Below are 20,499 nucleotides of genomic sequence, written 5' to 3'. Positions count from 1 at the left end.
AACTTTCAAGGCTTTACTGAAACTCTGGCAGACAGACAAACGGTTTAGAAACCGGCAATCAGGAGAGGAGAGGCAAAGTTCTTGGTCAGGGACAGAAGGCTGGGTCGAATTACCAGGAGGCAGACGAAGCGGGGAATCAGGGACAGGCGAGGTCGGTACCGGTAAAGCTGGCAGGAGAACGCTGGAAAGACTTGCATGGCAAAGAACAATCTGGCAAAGGATAGAGTGTGGAGCTGGTGACTATATGCTGGGCTGATTGCATGTGTGGAGAGGCAGCTGTGTGCACAGGTGAGTGGAGTTAACTGATGAGGTGTGTGTGACTGACAGGCTGAGTGGGGCAGAAGCAGGATCAATGGAAAATTACTGATGGTTGGATGACTAAACTGTGACAATAACTGCATGTATGTGTGCTGTGGGAGTAAATTAATTTCTGTCGATTGGGTGATGAGCAGCAAAAGAAAACAGGCAGGTTAGGTGACAGTGAAGTAACTCTTGCCGCAGAAGCAGCTGGTAGATCAGTTTGGCTTTACTCCATGAGTCTCTGAGGTGCAGGAGAGACTTACAACCACAGTGTTGATAACAATTACAATACAGCAGTGACAACAATAAGGTAAGGTAATTTAGAGATTACTGGTCATTTAAATTAAGGAAAATCTTTTCTTCTTAATCTTCTTGAATGGTTGAAATCAAATTACCTTACCAATGGGATCACAAGTGCACAAAGAAAATGTTCTGTCTCAAAATTCAGATTTATTTCTTAGTTGGGTTGCACAGTGAAGGTTTTTGGTTAAGGGAAATGCCGTCCAAACATGACAACATCTGAATTGTGGGGATGTGGCCACAGGATCTCTGGGGGGTATTTGGGGTCTTTTCGATCATGTGGCTTGCTGGATGGGGCATATGTGGACTGGTCTTGTTCTGCAAAGTCTGGGTTAATGCTTCAGGCCTCCTGTTGTGTTGCACAAGGTATTCCTGAGCAGTTTTTGTTGTGTGGTGACGGTCCGGACATTGTCTATCTGGACAAGGACACTGCTGTCAAGGAGAGTTGCACCAATAGTGGGGTTTCTTAGCAGAATTATAACAAAATAATGAATCTGATTTACTTCACCTGTTATTATTGTCATGTAATGGTTGCTATGTGTATTAAGTGTGATTTCAATTTGTGCCCTATTCTCGGTAAGTAGTCCACTTAACAATACACATTAAAATATGCCACAAATAATCAAAGGTTGTGGTGGACTAATGTAAAATCAGATCTCTTTATATTTAGACTTAATTTTAGTGATATGACAACTGCCATATTTGGTGATGGATAACAAAATAAGGAATTAATTTGATGAGCAATATAGTTCATTAATGTACTGTAGCTTTGACTAATGAGCAATTATTTTTCTCCCTCCATGTCCTTCAGGGCAAATTGCTTCGATAGCTTAACAACCTACAATTAAACATTTGCTGTACAAGTATGGTGCACCTTAATGGATTATTGACTCCCGACGAAAGAAAACTCTAGCCGTTAGAGTTGGACCTTTGGGTCACGCGAACACCGTTTGTTCTGTGGATGTGCGTTTTTCAGTGGGTGTCTCTGTGAGCAAACATGAGGCAAGTTAGTTATCCATTTTGTGGTGTTTTTCTCCCTCGGTCCTTTATTTGTCTTCCTCTTTTCTGTATCTCCACTGCTTTCTTTATCTGTTGTTGTCATGGAAACTCATCCTACTCATCCCTGTTTGCTGAGTCAGGAAAAGGAGGCCATGGTTTTACAATGGTGGTCCTATCAAAATCACTTGGTGGCATCTCAGACCAAACTGCCAAGTACGTTGTAGCTTCTTACAGCATTTTGAAAGAGGGAAAGAGGCAGGGTACACCCTGGACAAGTCATCTGTCCATCACAGGGCCATACAGAGACGATCTTACTGTGAGGAGACAGTGCTGACCACCACACAACCGCTCAGCCCCTGTTTCAAAATATAAGTTATATATAACAAGCTATCTATGATATAACTCATACAGTATATTAATGATCCCATACCTGTTTAAATAAAAAAATGGAGTCAGTCTGGATCAGCAAAAACCTTGCCAGCAGAGAGATTAACTCAACACATTGCAAAAAACAAATATATAAACGCCTCTAAAACTCACTTAACAACTTGTTGGGTCTTGTTTGTTTAATCTGTGGAAAAAGGTCCATTAGTGATTGAATAAGACGTGCTTCAACCATTTCCTGGTACACAACAGCCAGGTGCAGTGATGTTGGTCTGTGAGGTTGTCACACATGGTGTCACTGTCTCTTGTTTTCTGTATATGGCAAAATACGACAGACAATGGTTCCTCTGTAGATTTTAAATATGCCGTTTGTCAAGACATTATTACAGCTAACAAACTAGAGATAGTGTTTTACTTTTCTATTTGCAAAGGGCGCTTTCGAACTATTAGGAGATATACTTGTACACTCTGGTTGTTGCTCTCTACTTTTAGCCTTAATTCTATCCGGGATAAGAATTAATCCAGCTGTGCCCTTAATGTGGGATAAGAGTGGCGCCACTCTAATCTAAACTTCTAATCATGCTCTTGGAAAGACTGATATGCTCTTGAACCTGTATATTTATTGGATGATTAATATGGACTGGCAGGCTGAATGTCAGGCAAGTATTAAAAACGTTAACTGAAATGAATAAATCTAAGCAAAAACAACACAGTGACAGAACTGTAGACTAACAGCTGCCTGCTTTTAACCTGATGGTGTGATTTCCTCCTGTAATCACATGCACATACACACCAATGTCATTCAAGGCATGGAGCAACTGAGCTGGAGACTAATGACGGACAGCACAGGTGAAGGAAAGGAACTGTACTGGGAGCTTTATAAAAGGGGGAAAGAGCAGCTCAGTTCCACATGATTACAGCTACATTCACAAACTACAAAAAATAAAAAAACATCAGTAAAACATGCAAACTCTCAGCATATTATAATTACAACAGGCCTTTCTAAAATGGTTTTACTTTTTTTTTTTTTTAAATGAATGGAATCAACAGAGGTGGGACAGCACAAGTCTTAGGGATAACATTTATACACAATTAAATTTCCTTAGCTGCTAACTAACATTAAAACATTTAAATGCTGTATTGCAAGTTTTCTAAACTTTTATTTGAATTTCAAGGGAGGTAGAGATTTTTTTTTTTTTAAAGTGGCATTAAGGGAAATAAGTCTTCTTCATCAGATTTGTTGCCTGTTGATCACTACAGCCTCTGTTGATTTTAAATGAAAAATCATCAAGAAACAACACATCAGTGTATTTTGTAAAAGACTTACTATTTTCAGATTTAACGGAGCTGAATTATAAAGTTTATCAACAAGTTGACACAACATATGTATACAACATAACGTATAATAGCTCACTTTTTACACCATCAACTGATATTTCTATTCTCACCGGCCTTTTTTTTTAGGGCACGGGTGACCCACTCACTACACTCCACATCTCTTTTCTGTTGAGTCTATCTCTTTTGACAGCGGTACTATAGTACTCAATAAACCTTGAAGCACCTTATTACTATACAACAGACTATACACTAAATAGCAAGAGTGCTAACACTAGCACATCCAGCAAACCAAGATCATTCTACCACACATCAAACTGATAGTGATAGTATCTGACAGTAGGGTTGGGCTATAAAATTATCTGACAGTTAGATAGGAATTACGTTTTCTACTGTGAGTTGGAGTGTGATGCACAAATCCAGAAAATATCTGAACTGCTTCCCGAGGGAGATTTTACTTTTACCTTGTGTTGCAAGGTCTTTGGGCAAGACACTGAACTCCACATTGCCTCTGATGCAACCATCACTGTGTGTGTGTGTGTGTGAATGGGTAAATGCGGCTTGTAGTGTAAAAAGTTAACTAGACTAGAAAAGTGTTATATAAGTGCGGTCCATTTAATTGTCCAAAACTGTATTTCTTGGTGTGCAGATTGCTTCTTTGAGTAATTTTTGCTGTAATGCGTTTTTGTGATTGCATTTTCTTTTTTGTTGAAGAGGAAAGAAGAGGAACAGAGAACAGCTGGGACAGTTCTCAGTAACTGAAGCAGTAGCAAATGAATCTGATGGGACTGAATCTTCAGTCTGAGCTGAACTGAACAGAGTTAATGGCTTTTATGAACAACTCCTGCATGACTCACTCAGGGGAGTTACAGGAACATCCAAATGAGAAAATACTTTCTTAATCCCACTTAAGAAAGCAATTTAGAGTTTCTCCAAGACAGAATGACTTTTGCTGAATGCTGTAATGTAACAGTCTGTAGAACAGCTTTAATGTGTTGTAGTCACAATATAATTTGATCCGATCGCATGACTCATGACTGTTCTTCAGATGTAAGCAGCAAAAATATTACTGATGTTGCTTGCTCTCAGTTCTTCTTCAGAATCGCAGCTTGTATTGAGGAACTGCCATAATCTGAAATAACTGGAAAAATATACAAATGGCTGAATGCAACTAAAATTTAATTAAGAATTAATTCATACAATAGTTATTATATAGAATGTGAAATAAATTTGTTGTTAATGTCGGTATGTTTACTTTACCATTGAGTTTTCAATTTCATGAATTTTTTAGATGTGCTTATTTCTCAATTGTTTCCAATTTGGACTTTCTCAACCATAAGCCCATTTATTTACATGTTCTCTTTTCATATTTTCCTTGTACATTCCTCTATGCATCTCTGATTCATTATGCAAATGATGGGGGGGTTATCCTTCATGGCGTGCCATGGGATCAGCTTCTGACCCGTTGGTTGATCTTCAGGCTACATAAATCGTATTTAAAAAAATAGTGTTTGAAACCTGAAGCGCTCAAACTGTACTTCCGGTACCGAACCTATGATACAGACCGCTTGTAAATTAAACAGACTGGGATAGTGTTTCCTCAGTCACTTGATCTGATTGAAGTATAGCAGCCTTAGTTAACTCCTTATCTCTTAGCCTTCCCTTCGTCCAGTTGCTGTGACTGTGTTTTGTAAAAATCCGGCCATGATACTCTCTGAAAGTTACATAAAGATATATATATATATGACAGAGTCAACAAAACTCATAATTATTGTAGATAATTCCATACTGATGTATACTGAAACGGAAGAATGAGTAAGTCAACACCGAGACACTCCATGACCTGTGTTAAGAGCTGTATTTATTGAAGTCAGACACACATGCGACAGATGACTGAAAAAGTAGGCTAAAGCACTTCCTCTGAAGAAACTGTTTTTTTTTCACTGCATTGTAAAAATGGTGTACAGCTAAGTGGGAGTAGTTGAATTATTTAAAGTCATACTTCGGCACATCAAGAAGTGGGCTAACTAAGGATTGTTCTCCAACTTCCATAAAAAACATAGTTTGTTAACCTTCAGTGGAGATAAAAAAAAAAAAAATATTGTGTTAATAACTGAACTTTAGAGTGGTTTCTTCTCGTCTTCAGCTTTAATTTTTAGTCAAGCTAGCGTGTCTCTCTACCTGTCACCTCATATTTAATGGATCAAGACAAGAGAGGCACAATTGTCTCATTTAAAAACTTAAAACATATAGGCAACTTGTTGTATCGTTTGTATAATTATGCACATGGAATTTATAAATAAAGGTATCACCCTATTTCTTTTCTATCCATCTTCATCTGTTTGCTCCTTAGTTGTTTTTCGCTAGCTACTCTCAGGTATCGTTTCTTCCTTTGGATATGGTCACCATAGAAACAGAGCCTATGGTGAAATGAGAAAAAAACTGATAGAGAAAAGAAAGAGAGGAAATGAGAGGTATTGAAAAGGAGAAAAGGAAGAAGAGAGGGTGAACTTTAAGGTCCCCTATATACATCTTTATCGCACAGTTTTTCTCTACATAAGGGTTTTCTTTTTCTTTTGGAGCTTTCATTGGTTCTTTCTGTCCATCTTTCCAGTCTCTATCTTATCTCTAATCCGTTATTTCAGTGTCCTGGAGTTAAGGGCCAATTATACCTTTCAGGTCTGTTAGAAATATATTCTATTGCAAATACTGAATAATAGATTCTTACTTGATGTAAAAACTTCTTGTTAGCTGCATAATTCACTTGTTTAAATCAAGGCATCAAACTCAAATGGAGTGTCTCCTGGCTGGAAGGTAGCCTTGGTATTTAATAACTTTAACTTTGCAAATTTCTTTAAAGAAAATATGATTGCGATGAAGATTTAACATGAAGAATATCACATCACCAAAAATGTAAATGTTAAAATGTTTACATGCTTTTGTGGTGCAGGTTAGGTGCTGGTGAAGGAGAAATGTGTGTGTGTATATCTCTGTATAATCTCATTCATATATTCATCAGCAGGCAGAAGTGCTGACGCAAGTGAGGAGGCATAGCGAGAGTGTTACAGGCATAATGTGTGAGATAAAGTGAGAGGAGGAGAAAGAAAACCCCAAATTTACCAACCAGCTTCTTTCTATCCAGAGCACTAATGTGAGTGTTAAACATATGTCATATTAAACATTAAACATGGATAAATTGTGGAGAAATTGGAGAAAAGACCAGAAATTTTATAGATTATGATACAAAAACATTTAAAATGAGAGCAGACAAAAACAGCTTGCCTCCATTGTCTTCTCAGCTGAACTGAGTTTTGTTTCAGTGGGTGATATCTTAGAAAAAAGGGGAGTTAAATCCTGAGAAGCAGTCTAAAATAAGACTGTTAATACATTTTACACCTCTTAGTTATGTCTTTGTTACCCTTTGTGCTAGCAACTTAGAAAAAAAGACTGAAGGGGGAAAAATTACACAAGACATGCAGCAAGAACCGGAAAATTTAAAAAAGGCAAATAAAAGGAGAAACAATTCAAACTAAAGGAAGATGACAGGACAAATTTCTGACCTTTGACCATGACTGTCATTACCCAGAATCCATAATACACCAGTCCTCACTGTGAACAGCTGGCTTGACCTTACAGCCAACCAGGGGAGTCTTCTTTTCCACAGCAGTAAAGCGCTGTTACAACAGTCATAAAAAGATGATTCTGTTTTGGATGGTTAGTAAACTAATGAAGACTAAGTGAGGCATTGGGGAAATTCTGTTTTGCCTGAGTGGGATTCTCCTTCCAAAGGTACAAAAGCATCAGTTGCGGCAGCAAAATCGTGAAAAAGAGTTTTTGCATTGAAGTGACAAAGCCTTGAGTCGTGACAGGAATAGGGATGCACCATATCTGCACGTCATTTGTATTGACAGATGAAGGATTCAAAATGAAATATCAGCATAATACTGAAATGAACATCAAGGGAGATAAGGTTAGATTTCTCCTGACTGTGGATTTTATGAGAGCTGTTTCATCCAAGACTATACATCATATAGGATGAAGTTCACTCCAAAATAAATACAGATTTTTTTTTACATGCATAGAAAATTTGTACATTTTAAAATCTGTGTTTATTATCTTCATTGACTATTTAAATCCATTATGGAATAATTATACAATTAGTTTGTGACATTTTGCCTATGATAGTACCGATAGTCGAATATATTTCCTCAGAGTAAACCTGTGTCACAGCATTTTGTTAAATAGTCATAAATTGATTGTTGGATCACATTTAATGGGTCAATGTTTGGAGGTTGGAGGGGTTGGATGATGGTATGACAAACCCAACTGTTGCATATTGAGATTGAGTCCAGTTCTGACCACTGGTGCTTCTAAGTACCTTTACTTAAAAATGTTGTTGTTGTTGCTCTGTTTATAGCACATAAAAAACTACTTGGTTAAGATTAGAAATGAGGAAGTTAAGGTTTAGAAAACATATTGGCTTGCGTAAAATTGGTCATGTAACTATGTATCACATCAAAATGTCCTTTCTCTACTGGCTGCTGAGACCTGCCCCCTCAGCTAAGCACATCAACTGCGTTGAACGCATTAACCAGGTGTTTTATTGAAATACTGTACTTTGAAAGTTGAGCGAAATGGATCTTTCTTCTTTGTCAGCACAAATAGATTTCCTGTAATGTGACTATTTGTCAAAATAAGTCTAGGCTTATTTTGTGCTGCAGACCAATGTAGCTGGCACATTCTGGTGTGAGACTGCTTGTCTCTTAAGTTTTTTCAAAGGTGGTTATCTTTTACCCATCTTGGTTACAATGAAAACATATATTTCCATATGAAACTACATGCATTCAGCAAGTTTTTATGTTCAGTGTTAATTTGCTGCCAAGCCACCCCATGAAAGCTAATATAACGCAGATTAGAAGTTTAATTAGAACATATCCATCTATTAAAATGGCACATAAGGAAAAATCATCATGTGGGACCAAATGACGGGCAAAATTTCGCAAAAATGGCTTGTTTTTGAAACTTGTTCTAAAAAGATTAATAATAAAACTAATAATATTTTATAATAATAATAAAATGCATTGCGTGAAGAAGAGCAGCGATCAAATGTAATGAATGCAAGCTGAGATGCAATGACCTCACATTAAAGTTGTTCTCTTGACTTGTTGAAGAAATTGAGATCATGTGTAATTACAGCAATCCATCCTGAGCTGATAAGAGCTAACACTTCATGTATTTTCTTGCTGTTCTGAGTGCTGCATTCCAATTATTCAACCATCATTCTCTAATAGTTGATGTGTAAAGTACTGTGGTTTCCACGGGATACTTTAAAAATCCTGTCCTGCCTGCCGTGTGCTCTGCCCAGGGACCACTCTACAGTTTTCTTGGTGTAAGAATGCATGACCAGAAGATAATCTGCTGTGAAATGCATGCATGAACAGCAACTGCAGAGAAAGTCCAGACCTAAATCTCTGGTGCGTATATGTGGAAACACCTCTTGACAAAGACATAAGCACAAAGATGCAAATATCCAAAGTATAATTCCAAACCTTATAAATGCAGTCCGTTGTTATTCACTACTCCCTAGCTAATACTATATTAGCTAGGCTAATATACACTATAGCGAGAACAATAAAAGATACAAGACAGCAAGCAGAATATATTTTTCAGTGTTTGTCTTTGTCAAAGGTGTCCACTTGTTTGATGGAGATTATAATCAGCCTGGCGATTAGGTTTCCTGTGAATGGACTCAGGAGCAAGTAAACAGTTAACCTATTCAAATATCTTTCTTCGTACCAAGATCTGATGTGATGCAAAAATTATTCAATGCTTTGATCAATTTTTCTGTCAAAATATAAAAGGAAAAAAAGACATGTTGTTCTTTTATACATGTAAGTCATGTGGATACCGTAGATCCACTTCTTAAAGCTATTGTTTTAATTCCTAATCACCCAAAATACACAAATCAAGTTGCAATGCTTTACTGCACTCCAGTTACCTAGCAACACTCATTCACAAAAAGCCATATAAGGCACAGCGCAGTATAGAGACATGGATAAAAAGAGGGAGACAGAGAGGACAGAAAAATTCTGATTTTCAGAGAGAAAATAACCAACCAGGAAATCTGTCGTTTGAATAAAAAAAAAAAGTAGGTGGTTAAGGAAACTCGGCAGGTTGCGTTGTACATCTCTGAAGACCGTTTGACTCATACCTCGCTATTTTACATACTAGAAACCCCAATAGCAAGATGTCTCTTCACACATCCACAATGTTTACTAAGTTCTAGTCAATAAATCTATGTGGGGCCTGGGACTTGTTTTGTCTCATACAGACTATATGCAGTGCAGTATCACTGTTGTGCCTTGTTGTTTAAATAACAGCTTTAACCAAACACGTAATCCCATTTATTCCTCAACTTTCCGCAACGTGTCTCTCCATCATCAGCCAAGCAGGCTACCAGCCAGCTGATCATCTCAGTGGGAGATGACTGAAACTTGATCTCTTACAACATCTAATACCGATCAGATATTAAGGTTTACAATACAAAGAGTAATGGGATACAATGCAGATGCCGTGCACAAAACAGAGTTATAAAGTACATTGTTTTGCCCCAGGGAAACAAAAAAGAATAGACAGATACTGATGAAACTGTGTTTCCATAGCAACCACGGATGTTTCATCTTGGCAGGAAGATGACTCTCTTCTGCTCTTAATGTCTCTGTTCCACTCTAATCAGTTACCGTTATATTCTTAGATCATCGTGGCAACAGACGCAATGATTATACGGTGCTCAGTATATAACGCTGGTCCGACCTACAGCGTGTGCAGCCATTTCAAATGTGAATAAATGTCTACAAATGAGCTAAATTAATTTTAGCAATACTGCTTTAAAAATGGTTCCAGAATCTCTCATATTTAGGGACTTTTTATGATATTTTTCTTCAAAGAATATTTCTGAAAAATAAGACATTTTCATTGTGAGGTGCTGAAAATATGGATGTATGTACTGTTTTGAGGCTAAATAAGCAGTTATCTAGGGCTCTATAAAGCCAGCAAAGCATCTGTAAACAAGCATATTTAAGAATATAGTAGAGTTGTCAGGTCATGTTTTTTTTCACAGTTAGTTTAGATAACATGATCATTGGTTTACCTTTATTAGTTTGTCTTTCTAACATGAATTTAAGTTCTATTTTGGTTATAAAGCATGTTGATAGAATTCTGATTTACTGTTCAAGTGGTGGAGTTTGTGGATGTGAAGTTATCACCTAAGAGACTGGCAGTTGTTCTTGTTCATGTGCCTTATTCAAGAAATTCATGCATTTCTCTTGTCTCTTAAGGAGCTCACAAGGCTCTAATTCAAAGGAAAACCTGGGCTTACTGTACAGTGTGTATGTGTGTGTCTGTACTGCTCCCCAAAGATGTGATGGAGTTGAGTTAAAGCCTCTATAAATAATAGTATGATCTCATACTTATTCATTTATCTTTGATTAAGAGAAACTGGAACTGTTCACTTGAAAGCACAACCTGCTCTTCTCAAGTTTCTGGTTTTCTGCTCATATTAAATATTTCGTGATTTAAGCATTTTACCGAACCATATTTGTCTCAGGTGGCCAGTTTTATATAGATTTTCTTTGGGACAATTAGGATACTTTTACACATAAAGAACATTCAGTTTCTATCAGGAAACCACTGTTGAGTCACTGCAACACATCCAAACTGCAGAGTCATACATTAGATCTGTTAAATATTTGAGTGGTATAAATATTAATGAACTTGTGATCTATCTGTTGAGACTCTATTCCCAGTACACAAATTTGTTTCAGTAATGCACTGTATGGACTTTGCTTGAACACATTTAGTCTTAAAATGTAATTAGACACACTTTAAACTAGGGATCAGCATTCAGGTTTGGACATGGGACAGTTTTTAGCATTGTGGACTGATGGACCAACATTTACAGATGGCAAATAGGAAAAGAGTCACGTCATTCTGACATTTTGATTCTGATTATGTTTGAATATAGATTTTTCCATTGCTTTAGAAGCCTTACAGAGCTAATACATCTTTATATTGCCACACTTACAGTTCTGTGAGACTGTCATTTATTTGTGTTTGAGATGTTAATTATTCATTAGAACAAAACATAACAAGGTTTGTTTAATGGGATTTACATTATATTACCCCCAGTAGATTTATGTCTTAATATTTGTCAGAGATGGCCGGAGAAGACTCATGGGCTTATATGCTACAGATGATGTCCTGGATATGACTTAAACCCTGATTATGCTGCCATTTCTGTCAGATATTCCTGACCTCATAATAGGATGAGATCTGAAATTACCGATCCTTTATTACATTTTAGTGTTGCAAAACTTTGCTGCCAAATTATTCTCTCTAAAGCTCCTGTTACTGGCTCGAACTGTATTGTTGCTTGGCAACATTAACCTAGTGATCATTTCAACACAATGAATCTATTGAGGTTTCAGGGATTTAATAACAATTCTTTTTGTTAGCTTTCCTCTAAACTGTCAGTTCACTGCATGAGATCCTGCTACCTGCAGGGTCCCATCTCATACTCACTGGGAAGGAAATGTGTGTGCGTGCGTCTGTGCATGTGCGTTAAATATGCTCCTTTCTGAATGTGAATAGAATTTATTGACAATTATTATTATTCCCTGAAACACATGTACTGTATGTATTGCTGAAAAACAAACGTTACACTTGCTATGTGTTACACGCCTTAACATTTCTCTAAATTTAACCTTAGACCTCGAGCCAAACATTAACGCTTAGACAGTCCTGTAAAGTATGTTCTGTTTTCGTCAGAAATGATTTCTCTCTCAGATTGATCCTCATAAGGATATAAAGCATGCAAGATATGGAGTCATGTACCGATGTGACCTAGAGCTGCCGAAAGTAATACTTATCTAGTAAGTTAAACTGGTGAGCCAGAGTTTAAGGAGTGCTCCGTCTATAGAGCTGGAAATCCTGCCATGGTGAAATTACGAGCCCAACTATTATTTTCAGATAACAGTCATGGAATTAAACATGAGGTGCGGAGGGAGCTGCAGTTTGATTCCTGAAATAATCAAGCTCTGTATGTACAGCCTTGTGACCCACAACAGATCCAAGCTTGGCTCTCTAAACCAGATCTGTCCAAAATAAAAATCTGTGGGCATAATCGGCTGAATCCAAACTGGCTGAAATAGAACCTGTGGGCAAAACCGGGCTCTCATGAAATAAATTTTCAACACAAAGCGCATTTACATGACACTAGAAAAAAGACTGAACTATTCTATTAGTCTTACCAAAACCATACTTTTAAAATGCTTGTAAATGTATTAGTCTGACCAGAATTGTACAATTCTCAAACCAAGATGACACATCCAGATATAATGCATTTAGCTATAAAATCACTCCTGAATGCATTTACTAAACAAGACTAAAATTGACTTTTAGGGGCTTTGTTCACATATTTTTGTAAAAAGTACGTGTATATCAATACAGAAGAACAAAGTTTCTTTCATCAAACGGTTAAGTGAAACCTATCAAGGGAACATGTCGAACTGAGTGGTTTTATGGCCCACTTTATGTTCTCTTTTGAGACAGTTTGCCTAGACCTGAATAATATTTCTCAAGTATTTCCATAGACTCTTGCTCCCTCAAAAACAAATAAGATGTCGATCAAATGATTCAACTTCTACAGCCTAATAGTCATATTATCATACCTAAGATATATAATGTAATTGTCTGTTTAGCTTACTTTGTTCAGTGTCAGATGATACACTTATAAATGTTGTTGCTGTAGGAGTCATTTTATATTTAAGATTTGATATGACTGTAGATGAACTTACAAAAGTTTACGCAGCTGCATCAGTTTCATTCATGTGTTCACACTCAGTAATGTTCAACATTGGTGTTAAAATACCAAAACCTTGACAGACAATCGACTGTCAAAGTTAGAAGAGTTTTTTATTCTTGTATTGGATCTGTATTGCCAGACTGTGGTTCTGCTGATTAGGGCAAACTTAAGCAGAACTCTGACTAACTTACAGAAACATTCTGTAAGTTTTCTCTGGGTACTCCGGCTTCATCCCACTGCCCAAAAACTTGCATGTTCGGTTAAGTGTTGACTCTAAATTAACTGTCAGATTGAATACGAGCATACAGGGTTCTTTGTGTCTGTGTTGGCCCCATGATGGCCCCTGCCTCTTGCCTGATGGCAGCTGGCATAAGCCCCAGCCGCCCTGTGACCCTGAATCAAATTAATTAGGTTTAGAAAATGGATGGATGTTTTCCTTTTGGAGTTACTGTAATTTTCTTTGCACTCTCTGAATAAGTTGAGATCGCAAAACCACTAAGGTATCAAAATTACTCAGGAAAACATCAGGATTTAGGTAAAGATACAGCATTTTACAATGTTGGCTACCTTTTATACCTAACAACAGCAAAGAGTATTTTTATCTAGTTGTTGTGACCTTACTATCATGCACAGTAACCACAAGCAGCAGTCAGTCACAAACAGATACCACTTGAAGCTCAGTAAAATCTCTTTGTATTGATTTTAGATCACTGTAAAGCCTGGCCTCTTGTGCCTCATTGCTTTTATAAAATATAGGTAATATAATACATCACTGTAATCAAATAGAGAGCCAGATAAGAGCATACAGGTGCATATAGGAAAATCATGAGAATTATTTTCTTGAAAATAGTCAATAATTCTTCTACATTTTTCAGATATATCTTAGAATCTGTTAGACTCATTCATTTTCAGGATAAACATAATTGTATTTCTAAAAAATGAACAAAAAAGAAAGATAAATATCAACTTGCCCACAAGCCTTCTTATCATACTTTCAAAAAATAAAAAAGATGTTTCTAATATGTTTTTCCAAATCTGCAATGATCTAGTAGACTACTTTACTTTATGGTCTTTCATTTAAAACTAAATTATCTGATAAAAAAGCCCCAAGCTCCTTAAATTTAATAACTGTTGCCAGGCAATAACTGTTATCCGAGCTAAAAAGAATTTTTACAGAATTTTTCATCTGAAGCCCATTTCAGTCCTGGCAGTGAGATGTTGTTGAAGCTGTGTTGGACCATATAAACCTGAATGTGACAAGTCAGCATGCAAGCTGCAGAGACTGGGCGAGAAAGATGATTTGCAGTTTGAGACAGTGACTGGCTGCCCAGCTTCCTGTTTACTCACAGACTGTGGTCAAACTCAGTCAATCTTGGAGAATCCCAGTGCTGCCATCTGGACTAACTGGAGCTTCGTCCAGGCACTGCCAACTGGCACAGATAAGAATACTGTGTCACTGTTACATCAGAATGTAATAGAGTTGGGGTCGGAGGTCAATTCTGTATTTATCAAACTTAATCTTTCCATTTTTTATTCTTTCGTCATGTTGCAATGACCTCCAACATCACTGATTCATATGCAGTAGTCATTCTTTCTATTCGTTGCCCATACTGTTTGAGATGATTGAACTAACGCCCTGAGTGATGCTGACCTTTTGGAAGGAAACCTTTATTTTCTCATCCAATTGGGCAGATAACTGGGATGGAGAGCTATAGAGAGAGCAATACAAAGGTCTGAACATCAGAGATACCTACTGATGCTGTGGAGGACTAAAGATATTCCTAAAGTTAAAATGTGACTTGATGATCTTGCCAGTACTCTCGAAGTGGAGAGGATTACATACATTAGAAGAACAGCTGGGCTTATTTGAGGCCATCTGGCAACCAGTCATTTGGTATTTGGAGAGGATAACAGAGTCTGATGCTACTTCCAAAATTGATTTTGTTACTTCCGGAATACAGGATCCTCTGGTTCTGTATTGGCTGTGTGGCTGGTTAGGTGGTGGGAATGTTTATTTCTGAAGCTGTAGTGTGACCTGAACAATTAAAGGAACAAAGTTAAGATTACTGAGAAGCTGATGATAAGCTAGTGCTGTTAACAACTACTTCAGCAACTATTATTATATGTTATAGGTGTTAGCGCACTGATGTCAACAACCCTCAGAATAGACCACTGAACTTAAAATCTAATGTTTGCATCTCCATAGTCTGCCCCTTAATTTGGATTGAGCCAATATTCAGACCTTTATCGTAAATGCATTGTAATAGCACAGAGCAAGCAGGAATTTAATGTATTCTAATGGTTCCCTGGGTTAGCCACATAATTTGCCATAGGTCAATTAATTCTTGCATTCCCATTTCCCACCACAGACTTAACTTTTTCTTGTGGGAGCTTAACATTGACCAGATCTGTTGTTGGTTCAAGCAATGATATAGCCTTCACCAGCCTCCCAAGTAGATTTTTCTGTTTTTACTGCAGTGTAATCTGTTGGTCTCTGATCAGCTTCTCTGAAGCTGCTATGGGCTCCTCAGCAGCAAAAACAAGAAAGGAACAACTACATTTTTTTCCTCCTGAGCAGTTAATCCTGATGGTCTTGAATCTAAACATACCTGCTTTTATGATTTTCTCTCATACCAGAGTGACAAGATTTTGAAAAATATGAATTATGTAATTTTGAGTTTTTAGAACTGTGACTGCTGATCCCTGCAAAGATGAACAAATGACAGACAACAGAGTACATGACAGATTAATCCTCTAAACTGAAGGGATGCTCACAAGAATTAATATATTTAAAATACAATAATTTGGTGAATAACTCATTGTCAACCTGATGATTCTTACTTGTCAAGAATGAACAAAGTCAGGCCTGCCTATTACTTGGATTCATTGCTCTAATGAGTAATATTAAAAGAAGCAAACAGTATCGAAATATCTCACACTGTGTGTGAATAAACTGATCAAAGTCAAAAGCATGAAAACAGCAGCTGAATCAGATGACTACTGACTATGCGCACCAATTTGCCACATGTGGATCTTAGAATAAAGCTGCTCTCTCAACATCCATCATGTTCTGCACAAAATCAGCAGGGCCCACTAAAGTTTAGCCCAACTATCATGACGACTGCACATGTGGTTACTATATTCTTCCACATTTAATTTTTTCAATGTGAAAATAGAAGTTGTCCTCTGAACTAGTATCACACATTATCAAAAAATGCCTGTATTTTCTGATAGCAGGTAAATTTACTTAGTGTGCAGAGTCAAAATAGCAAGTATATTCTGCAGCAGATTATTATCTTATTGTTATCAGACTATTTTTTATGTTAAATTAAATGATGAGATAAGGCCTCAATGACAACACAGTAATAGTCATGTCTGATATTTGGACCTCCATCTTTCAGGGTCAGATTTAATATAGACACTGAAATGTTGGTCAACAGGATGATAAAGAGGAGGGACATATTTATCCTAGGCTTGAGGCCAAATACTTAAACTTTCTGGCAGTCGTGATAGACTCAGAAACAACACTCATTGTTTGGACATTACTGCTGCCACTGCCGGCCAGCCACAAGACTGTTTAAGACTATGATAAGGTGGCTCAATTAAATATGTGATCACTTTTTATACGACAAATGTTGACACTTGTTGGACATTCAGATATTTGAAGTGATGGTGTGATTATTAAAGATTTTAAAATGATTTGTTTCAGATAAGTTAGAGGCTCTAAGGTTCAGCTTTGTGTTACCAAGTTTCCCTTTGGTTGGCTGGGAAACCAAAAGAAATTGCTGTTAAGGACCAAGGACTTTTGGTCCTTGAAATTCTCAATTTTGTTTCAGCCAATAGTATTGATATTGATTACATGTTGAACAAAATGTCAGGTGCAAAAATAAAATACCTCCTGGACTGGATTGTAAAAGTAGTCACATGGTTTGATTGGTCAATAGATGATCAGTTATTTGGTTCCCAAACAGAGCAGGTATGTGACCAGGAACCAAACTGGTTCTCTGTTAATTGACACTACGCCATATCATCAGCTGGGAATGAGAAGCGGTTGGACCTTCATGATGAATTACAGTCTCCCTCAGCTAGAAATCTTGTTTTTAACATTTTTAACATAAGAGGGATGGCTTCCATTGCTGGTGGGCCTTCGGCCAGCTTGGAGCCCAGCAGAGCCTATAGCTTCCGGACGAACAAGGTTCTGGTCGACTAGCATGGGTCACAGAGTGCTGTAGATTCTCACTTGCTTCCCCTGTGTGCTGCTAATCCTGGGAACTGGACGGCCCTAGCAACCAGTTCTGAGTCAGCCAGGCTCCTGGAACTAGCTGCACCTGAATTGTTGAAAGCAAACAAAGTGGATACATTACCATTATGATACTTCCTATGCATACAACCTTATAGAAATCCTTCAAGTTTCTTGAGGAGCGGTAGAGTCATATCCAGAGCAATTTTAAAGAAATTATAGGAATTTTTCCTTGCAAAGACTGAATGTACAATTTTGATGTAAACAGAAAGGTTTTTAGAGAATGTTTAACTGGTGAAGCCGGACTTTAAATTCTCAAAATACAAAGCGAGTCTGTAGCTGGGAGAGCAGGAGCCATAGCTAGAGCTATGCTTTTCACAACCTGGAAACACAAAAGTATACACTTTTCCTAATGAGTTATTAAGGTTAATTGCCCATATTATAGGTATGTTGATGCTTTGTTAAAGAGTGGATCATAACTGAAATGTTTTGTGGGTCGTTTAAGTTATTATTAGCTAACTCAAGCATCCAGCCACTTACACAAACATCCAATTTCAAACATGAGCCGTCATCAAGACTGGGGTATTTTTGTCTAAAAAAAGAAAGAAAAATCTTTCTCAGGTAGATGAAGGCAGTGCGGCATCTGTCATCAGTCTCACAAACGACTCGATTTTAACAGTGCGTGCTTGCGCACCGTGTTGTGACACAATTAGATGAAATAGCATTTCCACTCTTTTTCTTCATTTCTTTCTTGTAAACTCACAGGATAACAATGCTTAATTGCGACACATAAAGTTACACACTGATGCGCACGCGCAACCTTACCTACTCTGGCGCCCTGGTTCCATCTCCATCCATCTCCCCACTCTCCCTCCCTCTCTTCTCCCTCTCCTCTCTCCACGGGGGACAGATGGGAGGAGACGCTCCTGCTGAATGTGTTTTTCCTGCAGCGGGGTTTATGGTTACGGAGAAGAAGAAGCAGAAGCGCGCCGCTGGTCTCCCTCTGTTGCGGACCAGTCCGGTGGCATTTTTACAACCGCAGGCTGACCTCTCTTTTCCGGGTGTGCCCACATCTTGGATTTTTTTTTTCTTTTTACATGGACCGAGGAGATCTAGCGGAACGCCGTGTGCAATCTGCATGTATAACCGACTTGGATTTAAACCTTACCGAGTGATCTTGAAATGATCCAAACTGCCCGGGTAGATGTGCACATCTCATCCGTTTTCTAGCCTCTGGGGTACCAAGGATGCAGTTGGTCGCGCGGGTACCTGTCCTGGTTTCATACCGGCTCAATTTGTCCCGGTAGACTGATCCTGTTCGATGCTGCGGAGTCCACAGGGGCCACAAGAGTATTTTTTTAAACAAGAACTGGATCAGCCACAAGCAGCCTGACAGATGGATAACTACTCTACTTTACCACGTAAGGCACTTAACGATACCTGCAGTATTTCTCGTTTTGACTGCACGAACGGTGGGCATCCTTGCATGGATAACCACAATAAGTGCGACCGAACTGCTCAAAATCCCCTCCTTTTGATCATGAAAATTCTATATTTGAAGTCAATAGGATTGATAGGGCAACAGGCATGACATCATTTCTCCATATTTGGTCTAAATAATAGGTCTTTAAAAATATGATTAATTCCCAACTTGAGAGGCGCTATTCAGTATTTGCATCAACATTGCTACTTTATTGTTGTGTTGTGTACTGTATGTCATAATTTAGCATTTTTTCCCTGCTTATTTTCGATAAAGAATCTGCATCTCTTTATATACCCCTATCCTCAGGCCTCTCAAGCCCTGTGATGGGCTAATGAAACAATCATGACTGCAGGAAGAGGGAGGTGTGTACGTGTATGTGTTTGTGTGCGTGTGTGAATGAGGATGATATATGATGCAGTGTCATATACCTTCGCGTCTTGACATGTAGCCCCAAGCTGTTCTGCCATCACAGCGTCATGCTTTCATACATTATCACATACTCACACCTGTTAAATCCTCCAGCCTGAGGTATTGAAGCTTATTACCCTATCTTGCCCATTAGTTGGCTGTATCAATCTGTCACACTTGCTACAAGCTTGTAATGACACAGGATTGGTAACCAGCCGGCTAAATGGTTTATTGCTGCACTTATACCTTTTTTTTTTTTTTTTTTATTGTCTGGACTGTAATCTTTCCAGTTATTATACATGCTGTAATTTGTTCACCAGAGTTATCTTTATGTATGTCTTTCTCACTTGCAGGGCACTAAGGGCACTCTTCTAATCAAAGAGAATATTTAATTACAATCTTCAGTGCAACATTTTTTTCAAAGCTTCTTTGTCTTTGTTGCTCCTAAGATGGCTCTGTTAATACATCTTCTTCTCAACAAGGCTTTGCAGTCTCTACTTACAGTAATTTGTCTTCTCTTGGGCATAAAAAGCTCTGCAACCCAGTCTGTATCTGCATGTGTCTGTAATTATTTATACATGTAGAAGTACTCCTTTTTTAAAAAAATTTAATATATATATATATATATATATATATATTATGCTGTGCCATCATTCTGACATATTTGTGTCACTTTTCAGTGACTGTAAAGTGAGTACTGAGGTTGTTTATATCAATTGGATAATCTTAGTATCTCAAATATGTTATATTTTTAAGGTACTTTATTAAGTCCTTTTCATAGTTCACAACATTTTAAGGGAAATGATTTTACCTTTTCATTTGTTGAGATTTGTACAGCATAAGCCCCTATTTTGCTAATTTGATTTATTTGATATAAAACATATGGGGGGTTTTAAAAGAAGAAAGACATTCCTGCCTATTGTTTTCTTGTAATTTGTGCCACTGTAATACTTCTGAATACACGTTTTAGAGTGGAATTTACTGGTTGTTTTATTCACAATATAGGCTATCAACAATATGTTTTGTAGCAAATTTACTGAATTGACTGATTGATTGATTTACTTAATATGTTTTAAAATGTTAATACACTTAGTTTATTTATTTATTCATGTGTTTAATTATTGATTCCTAACACATCAAAGCACAATGCATGTGGGGATGTCTCTTCAGCGTTCTGTACACTGTAGG

General features: G+C 37.6%; 2 protein-coding genes across 16 annotated transcripts in view; one reads left to right on the top strand and one right to left on the bottom strand.

The window, feature by feature from the left end:
- Window positions 1-20,499, bottom strand: part of cp (ceruloplasmin) — a 442,499-nt gene that overhangs the window by 50,914 nt on the left and 371,086 nt on the right. The window lies entirely within an intron of this gene.
- The window catches only part of lrrc7 (leucine rich repeat containing 7), a 118,352-nt gene that overhangs the window by 30,295 nt on the left and 67,558 nt on the right, over window positions 1-20,499 (top strand). For 11 of the 15 annotated variants that reach the window (XM_072389025.1, XM_072389032.1, XM_072389024.1 and 8 more), the window contains exon 1: window positions 18,352-18,841. The exons of 2 other annotated variants lie outside the window; for them this stretch is intronic. In XM_072389025.1, coding sequence (XP_072245126.1) covers window positions 18,817-18,841 — 25 coding nt within the window. In that variant the 5' untranslated portion in view covers window positions 18,352-18,816. Of the gene's footprint in view, window positions 1-18,351; window positions 18,842-20,499 lie in introns of those variants that run through there. 2 more of the 15 variants (XM_072389038.1, XM_072389033.1) reach the window with 1 other exon arrangement.

Source organism: Leuresthes tenuis, unplaced genomic scaffold (assembly GCF_036924035.1).
Source record: "Leuresthes tenuis unplaced genomic scaffold, fLeuTen1.0.hap1 SCAF_7, whole genome shotgun sequence".
NCBI lineage: Eukaryota > Metazoa > Chordata > Actinopteri > Atheriniformes > Atherinopsidae > Leuresthes > Leuresthes tenuis.
This window is presented reverse-complemented; position numbering and strand designations above follow the sequence as displayed.